General features: G+C 38.0%; 1 protein-coding gene across 1 annotated transcript in view; it reads left to right on the top strand.

Annotated features, from left to right (window-relative positions):
* Positions 1-1,390: 1,390 nt before the first annotated feature.
* Positions 1,391-9,188, top strand: part of htra4 (HtrA serine peptidase 4) — a gene marked incomplete at both ends in the record, with an annotated part of 45,521 nt that continues 37,723 nt past the window's right edge. Inside the window, one exon of the mRNA XM_079250967.1 lies at positions 1,391-1,805. Within this exon, the coding sequence (XP_079107093.1) occupies positions 1,391-1,805 (415 nt within the window). The remainder of the gene's footprint in view (positions 1,806-9,188) is intronic.

Below are 9,188 nucleotides of genomic sequence, written 5' to 3'. Positions count from 1 at the left end.
AGCCAACTTTGTTCATTCCCGGTATACGTCATACGTCACATGCACCCTCTGTCCAATGAGAATCCTTCCTCTAAAGAGGAATTAAATAAGGACGTGTTTCATGTAAAATTCATGATTATTTTCATGTAAGATTTAATTCCAAAATATTAATTCCAAATTAGAAAACATCATGTAACCGAAGCCATTGTGTCTGAGTTCTGTACTAACAAAAACAGTGAGCATGACTGGTCCCACAGTTGTGTAACTTACTCACACACACACACACACACACACACACACACACACACACACACACACACAAACACACATTCCAAATCGATGTTAACTATTCAAGTTTTTAAATGTGTTAAAAATGCTTAAAAAAATGAAAAATGTGAATATATATCAAACATGAATTTGTTGTTGTGAGGACAAAAATCAGTGGTGTATTCCAGGGTATATGGAGTACACCCACTTCTTTTTCAGTCAGCATTGTGTACACCCACCACTGTGATGCTACTCTTACAACATCCCTAAACCTGTAGATACGTTGTCCAACAGCTCAGCTAAGGTTACCTGTTCTACACTGGTGGAGTTAGTCATTAGCTGTGTTAACTTTAGCCTGAATATAGATCACATAAAGATATATTAATTTATGTCTATGAGCCTGTCTCTCACCAGTTTGCGTGCCTGTATTGGTTTAGTCATTCCATAACTCTCACTCCTTGAAACCAGAGAATAGAAATTATTTAACAATGAGCAAATACACTGATGGGTTTTTTTTTTTTTTTTTTTTTTGGAGTGAACTAAATAGGGTAGTGTTAATGTCAGGTAGTGTTAATCAGCTTTTCTGGGCTACTTTTTTCTGTTTTTAAAAACAAGGGTGAAAAATGGAGAGTATACCCACTTGTTGAGGGACCACTATACCACTGAGCACAATGTATTACAAATAATTCACCTTAATAGGAATGATTTAAAAAATGGGGGAAAAAAACACATTTTGACTCACTCTGTGGAATAATGTTCAGTTTTTGCACCTAAGAGGGAAAGTGTCTTTAATGGAAAAGTTTTAAATCTCCCATGTCTCATATTGAGCAGTACTTTGTTAATTACAGCCTAGGCCCTTTATGTTTTCATGCTTCATATAAATAACTTGGCATGACGACTTGACTACATTGCCTTTGGGGTTTCACTTCAACAGTCTTAACATAAAACCTGCTGCAGCTGCATTCCTTGGAGGTTAGAGTGCAGGAGAACAGAGGATCTATGGATATGCAGGAGGATCCAGGGTGAGCATGCTGCTACTGGAACGTCTCATGTTGGCCCTCAGCCAAACCTGCGGGCCACGAAAACAGCAGCAAAACTTCAGAGTTTGGGTGTTCGTGGGTAGAAGAGGACAGACCGGGACGCGATGAAGGTCGTTGCTTACTTCACGCTCCTCACCTCTGCAGTTCATGCAGGCCTGCTGAGAAAAAGACACGCGTGTCCGCAGGTGTGTGATGTTTCCCAGTGTCCTGTCCCGCCGCGCGCCTGCTACTACGGCCAGGTGAAGGATGCGTGCGGCTGCTGCGTCGTGTGCGCGGCCGGAGAGGGTGAGGTCTGCGTGGAGCGGGGAGGTGGCTTCGTGTCCTGCGGTGACGGGATGAGATGTGACCCTGGACCAGGTGGGTCTCTCGGCACCTGCGTGTGCGCGTCCACGGGTCCAGTGTGCGGAAGCGACGGCAGGACGTACCCCAGCGTCTGCCGCCTGAGAGCCGAGAACAAGAGGGCTGAGCTGGGGGAGACCCCCCCTGTTCTTCTAATCCAGAGGGGCCAGTGTGACTCAGGTAAGTGCTCTTTTCTTTTCCTTTCTTTTCTTTTATTTACTTCTTTTCTTTTATTTTCCTTTCCTTTCCTTTCTTTACTTTTCTTTGATTTACTTTACTTTTCTTTTATTTGCTTCTTTTCCTTTCTTTACTTTTCTGTTTTTTTCTTTCTTTACTTTTCTGTTCTTTTCCTTTCTTTACTTTTCTTTTATTTACTTCTTTCCTTTTCTTTATTTTCTTTTCTGTTCTTTTCCTTTCTTTCCTTTTCTTTTATTTGCTTTTATTTACTTCTTTTCCTTTCTTTTCTTTTCTTTACTTTTCTTTCCTTTTTTCTTTTCTTTACTTTTTCCCTTTCCTTTCCTTTTTTCTTTTCTTTACTTTACTTTACTTTACTTTACTTTTTTCTTTTCTTTCCCACCATGTTTCTCCCAGCTGTACAGGACGGTAAGTTTCTGACAAACAGTCGTCGTCAAACTTATTCAGACCCTCCTAATAAAAAGGAAAAAACAGCTGCCTGTGAAAAAAGCTAAAATTGACAAAAATAAAAAATATATAAATTTTTTATAAAAAATTGTTACCCTACACTATTTTCTAATTCTGGTTCAATAGATTTTTTTTAAAGCAAACAAATGTGATCAAATAATATGATACATCCCTTATAAAACTACTATTTTGTAGAACAATTCTTTATGTTTCCACTACAGTCAGTTGTTTTTTCTGTTCCTCTCAGTCAGACTTCTGCACCTGTTGACAGGTATTTTGTCCCACTGTTCATCAGAAAACTGCTCTAATTTGTTCAGGACCAATTTGTTTGTTAGTTTGTTTTTCTTTCTTCAATTCAATTAAATGAAGAAACAGTGTCTTATACTACTAAATTAAAATTTAGCTTTTTTTATTATTATTATCATTGATTCTCTTTTTTATTCTCCTGTTATTTTAGTGACTGTTGTAACTGTTGTAAATTCAGCCTTTTCTTTAAGAAGACATTTGAGGACGACTGTCGCAACATAATGAAGATTAGCAAAGTCTACAGAATATAGCCACATATATGTCATTTCCCTGGAAAAATAACACATCACTGGGGAGCATGTTAGGACTTGTGATTCCATCTGCAGGAAGGAAACTTTCAAGGAATCTTTCACAAAAACATTATGAACAATAAACATTTTAAAATGAAGAAACCAAGACATTTGTATGAAAACCAAATTACACTTTGTTGCCCTGATAACCAACAAACTGTTTAAATTCTATGTACTGAATGTGGTTTCCTCTCATTCCACAATAATCCTCTCTGTTTACACTGATCAGCCATAACATTAATACCACTGATGTGTAAGTTTACACATGTTGCTCATCTTGTTAGTCTGAAACATTCTGGGAGGAAAACCACCTCCTGGTATTCACATAGATGCTCCACTTTACATTTTCAGAGCTGGGTGATATGACCTCAAATCAATATTGCGATTTAATTTAACAGATTACATTCAATGTAAATAATTAGCAATTATCTCAGTTTTATTTGATTTTTTGGCCTCATGGCTAAATGAATTGGTTTCTTGCAAATATTTTCACACTAAAAATGCAGATATTGATGGTAAGGAGAAGTAAACACACACAGTTTAAATATATATGATTATTTATTCAATATCTTTTCAATATATTTATGAGAAATTAACATTTTGAAACAGTTTAAATAATTGACACAAGCAGAATTACAATGATTATTGGTTTTGAATGTGGATTTTGATTAGTTTTTTATGAATCACCCAGCTCTAATAGATGAACACTTTAAAAAGAAGAAAAGAGCCTTTTTTTTACAGACTGCAGATGATCATGAGATTTATTCAAATGACCAAAACACACTATTTGAAAATCAGTTTGATGACTTAGTTGCAGTAAATACATAAACAAATGTTCTTTGGTGACTTAGTGAATATTTTTTGGCTTTCCTTTTCACACATATGCCACCTCTTTACCTACTAATTCAGGGAAAACACAACCTCCATAATACATAAGACATGCAGGGCAGAACCCCTGCAGGTAAACACTTAAAAACAAGCCACAGGTGATGATAAAACCAGTTTATCATAAGTAAAGAAAGTTTAGATGTTTATTTAGTCTGGATTTGCAGGGAAAACTGTATTTTATATAACTGTTACAACATTATGTGTATCTTTGTCTGAAATTAAAACATAGTTTTGAGAGGAGATGAACATGAAACTGAAAACTAACACTGGTCTATTGTGCAGTAATTCAAACTGAATTTAATATGGAAGAGAAAAGTGATTTAAAAAACAATCTGCTGGTTATATATAAAATACTTTGAGACATACTTTGTTTAATATGGTTTCAGACTGGCCATGAGCAAAACAAGGCCAACTGGGGCCAAAAGCACAAAAGCATAATAACTGAGTGCATCCTGACCTTTCCTGTCACTCATTCTACCCAGCTAAACTGCAAAGATGTGAAATGTAATAAGAAAATCTAAAAATCCTTGTTTTAATCACCTCTTCCAAGTAGGTTTTAACATATTAAACAAAAACAAAAGTTACAAAGAAGCAGGAAGTGAATACAGAAATGACATTTCAAGGTGAAGTTACTTGACAGCTCCAGTCTGGACCGAGTTGAGTCTCATCTCTTCCACCTGCCACCAGAGACCGTAGCATCATCCCTCTTCTCCTGATCAGAAGTGTTTTTCTTCTTAAATGAGATGCAGTGATTTATGTGCGACTATTTTTCTAAATGTTTGGATTCGGGAATATACGATGAGTTCTGTTCTTATGCAGAGCACCAAGAAATCACGTCTGTGGACAAAAAAAAAACAATATATTAAATTCACACACTTCTTTCATGGATTGCCTGGAGACGTGATTTGAATGGGAAAAATGAATTTAGTTAAAACCAGTCATAAGTGCTTATTTTTTTGAAGAGTTACTTTTTTCATTCTGATTCATATGTAGTTGGATTATATAACATTACACCGATTAGACCTGGACTGTATCTTCGTGTTGTGAATTGCCCCATTTGTTTATAAAATGAAATTTTGCTCATCACTCTATTAGTTACACCTGTTTAGTTTATTCTTTACACATATATCTAATGAGGCAGTCACATGTAGAGGCGTGTAGACATGGGCTGTGTCCGAACCTCCCTACATAGTGCCCCACATGGTGGTGACGCCATTTTCTAGGGGTGTCTGAATGTCCAGAGAGGAATAAAAGCAGTGCACTTCAAATGACTCACAACGCAGGTTGAAAAGTGGTCACTAGACCAGCCAATATAAACCACAATGCATTGCAGGCAGGAGCTCCAAGTGGCAACACAAACGTCAAAGCAGGTTAACAAACATAGAGCATTCATTTTATATCCTTATTAGTTGATTAATATGCAACAAAGACAGAATAAAATATAAGAAACTAAAATATTTCAGCATAAGTTTGGATTGGATTTGGAATAACACAAGGTGACAGGCACTCATCATGTGATTTGTCTAAACAAATCGCCTACAGAATGGGTTCACTCTACAGTGGGCTGTATAGTGTAGCCCTAAATGAGGGGTTAGTGTGGACAGTGTAGAGACTATTCCGCTACATATACTATGCCTCTATTAGTTATTACTACAGCCATGGTTATCTTGGCCATCGCTGAACGCACCACACGTCCAACCGGGTGCGACTCCTGTCAGCTGAGAACAGGAAACTGAGGACAGAATTCACACACACTCATCAGTACGGGACAACAGAAGATGGAAAAACTCGGCTGGTCTGATGATGATGGTTGGGTCAGAATTTAATGGAAAAAAACAGAAATCACGACTCCATGTTGCCATCTACAGTGAAGCTGCAGGTAGTGTAATGATGTGGGGGATATTTCCTGGACCCACCATATGTTCCTTAGTCCCAACATGACATGGTTTAACTATCTCAGCCTACCTGAGTAGGCTAAGGACAGGGACATGCTGACCATGTCCATCCCTTTCTGAGCACAGTGTAGCATCTTCTGATGGAAACTTCCAGCAGGATGATGCACCATGACACAAAGCTCCCATCATCTCCACCATGATGATGAGTTCACTGTCCTCCAACGGCCTCCACAGTCACCAGATCTCAGTCCAGCAGAGCAGCTTTGGGATGTGGTGGAACGGGAGATTCTCATCATGGATGTGCAGCAACTGTGTGATGCTTCATGTCAACATGGAGCAAAATCTCTGAAGAGTGCTTCCAACACCTTGTTGAATCTGTGAACCAAGAATGAAGGCAGGTCTGAAGTCCAACTAGCACGATGTACCCATTTGAATTTATCCTTGTTCCAGAAACATGATCCAACTTTGTTAAACCTGAACAGTTATTTGCAACATGATGTAAGAAACTCGCAAGTAACCGCCATCTTTCCTGCTTCCCCTGCGTTGTTCAGGTAACACAAAGTTCCACGTATACGAGCAGAACATCACATTGTAATGAGCTGATCAGAGTTTCTCACCTCACCTGGCAGCGGTTGTTGCAGCCGATCAATCAGGAAGGTGTCTGTGTGCAACACTTTGATATATCCTGACTCCCTTGTTCTGCATTTTTATGCTCTGAAGTCTCAAATCCTCCATTGATGGGGGTTTAATTCTCTGGAGGGAACTCTGGTACTCCCCTACATAAATAAATCCTATTTATTTCCCCATCCTGTCCTGTCCATTTTAATAATGTGCAATTACACAGCCAAACACAGAGAGGAGAGAATTCATCAAGCAGGAGACCTTGAGCTCCTCTCATCTACGAGCAGCTTTATGCAAAAGCTTCCACACTTACTGTTCAATGCAGGCAAGGCCAGAAAATATCAAATACAGAGTAAATAGGATCCTTGCTTGGAGGAATGGTCAAAAATAGCCAATATAGACAGAGCAGGACCTTGTTTGTGGCAGACCAAGATGTTAGCAGTATAAATCATTAAACAGTGCCGGCACAAAGAGAAGTAACCCAATCTTGCCTCATTACATTTACTTTATTTGTCTACGGGAAACTCTTTTGTCTGGGAACTGACAGAAACACTTAATCTCACATTACAGGAATATATTGTGTTACAAACTCACTCGGTTTAAGGTCCTACCCTAATTTCCCTATCGAGCAACAACAGGTAGACTGAAAATGCAGAACAACATGAAGCAGAACAAAAGAGAGCAAGATGACTTATAAGATGATGAACTGTTTGTAGAGTTCTCGTTAATAATCAATTAAAATTTAGAGTGAATTCACATCAGGACAGTCCACTAGACCAGACCAGACTCGGTCCGGTTGGGGACTCGGCTCAGTTGTAGGGGGGTGTATCCATGTGGACTGAGATTGTGTTCATTTTGCACTTTGGTGAAATAAACCAAACCATTAGAATAATATATCCCCATTCTCATCAAAGGGGGCGCTGCAGTAGTATTAAGTGAACAAAAGGACAAGACCCGCATGAAGAAGAAAACTCTGTTTCCTCCTTACATGCTAAACATGGAGACGAAACTATCGCTGTTTTGAATTTTTAGTTGTGTCTTATGCAAGTACACTGCAGAAATACACTGCAACAATGGACACAGTATGAACACCAGACGAGGACTCTTAACGTGATCACTATGTATTTACCCACAATGCAATTTCCACCAAATGTAGGAAGTGATTTTTATTTTGTGACTTTGTAATCTGCTTCCTCTATTTGGTCCTGCGTTTGTAGGCAGGCCGAGTCCAATCTTTGATCTGGATCAGAATTTATTTGGCACATTAACATTTCCCCAAACATGGTGGACTCTCTAAGCAAACAAACTAGGATTCGAATCGAAAAGGCTGATGTGAATGTGCTTTTAAAAGCTCAATTTTTATGTCCAACAGAGTAACAAAGCTTTTCAAACTCGTGTCAAACAACTCAAGTGTTTGAGGAAAGAAACTGTGCAGATTCACATGAATGTGCTTAGTTTATTAGATGTGGATGTTATTAGGATTTATGTGCTAAACATCCCCAACCCTTCAGAACAGCAGAAACCGATTTCCGCTGCAAAATATCAGCTTTCAGAAAATAAAAATGCCATAAAATTTTGTTTAAATGTCATAAAATTAACAAAAAAAAAAAACACTAAGATATCTCAAATATCTCTAAATATCTCTAAATTGAAGGAACACATTAAAAAGTACATTTATTTTGTTACATCAGATACTTAAACTGTTACTACCTTTTGTACTTGTCAGTGTTCATCAAATAGCTTAATAATTCAGACTTTTTAGAATTAGCTTAATCCAAAACAAGTAAACAATTCATATATATCATTGAGATAATGAAAACACACTTATTTGATGTGAGTGAACAACTAAGACATGAAAGCAGTCTGAAACACAAAAATTCAACCAAACATATTTGCCCTTAATTTGAGGTTTCATCCTGCATCGATTTTTAGTTTTGAAATTGGCACCCAGAGAGCACAAAGATGGAAAAGAAAAGGCTTTTCCTAAACTATAACAAAAGTTCTGAAAAGGCAAAACATCCTGAAACAGAACAAATCCCAAACGATTAAGCATAGCAAAATCTGAACTCAGCTTGAAATGGAGAAATAACAAAACACAGTGGCAAGCAGTCATAAAGGAGCTACATGGGAAACCCCTCTCCCTTCCAAAAAACCCATGAGGACCAAAGGGCCTGGGTGTAGTGTGGTGGAAAATACTCTGGTCTTGAGAAGTTGTAATACATCTAAGAGTCAACTGTCCTCTTACAATGAACATTTTATTATAAACTAATACAAGCACACGCTGGAGCTTGGAGAGAGAACGCTCTCTGCAGATGCTGAAGTAACACCCAATTATAAACCTTGCTTAACTCCTCCTAGTTGCTGGGCAGACCACAGAAAACAATCATTCTCTCCTCCGAAGCTAAACTGAGCTCACTAAGCATCAATCACTCACTATATTACTTTATTACCTTTAACCTTTAGACAACTGGTCAACCAAGCAGCTGACAAAAACAGATGTCCTGCAGGAAACTCTTCCTGTCTCAGACTTTGTCTGCACATTCCAGACAAGGATCATATGACTTAAAGAAAGCTTTGTGCATTGACACAAAACACAGCAGGATCACAGCAAATCAATGCATATATGTCTAATACTTAATAAAAACCAAACTCATAATAATTTCTCCAACACTCTCCCTCCTCTTGGTCCTACAGGACCAACAATAAGAAGAGAAATTGTTATCAGAACGCAAAAATACATACAGAAGACAACATTCTCAAAACATCAGGAGCCTCATGCCTATCAGGTTTTAAAAGAATCTTTCAGAAATGACAATAGTGAGGAGCCATTCACTTCAGCTTCAAAATCTGAGTCTAAGGATAAATTTAAGAAAAGTGGAAACAAATCATTCCTCTTAGGTGGTGACAGAGGTGTAGTGAAG

Source organism: Telmatherina bonti, assembly GCF_933228915.1.
Source record: "Telmatherina bonti genome assembly, chromosome: 13".
Lineage (NCBI taxonomy): Eukaryota > Metazoa > Chordata > Actinopteri > Atheriniformes > Telmatherinidae > Telmatherina > Telmatherina bonti.
The sequence above is the reverse complement of the archived record's forward strand: the minus strand, read 5'-3'. Positions and strand labels throughout refer to the sequence as shown.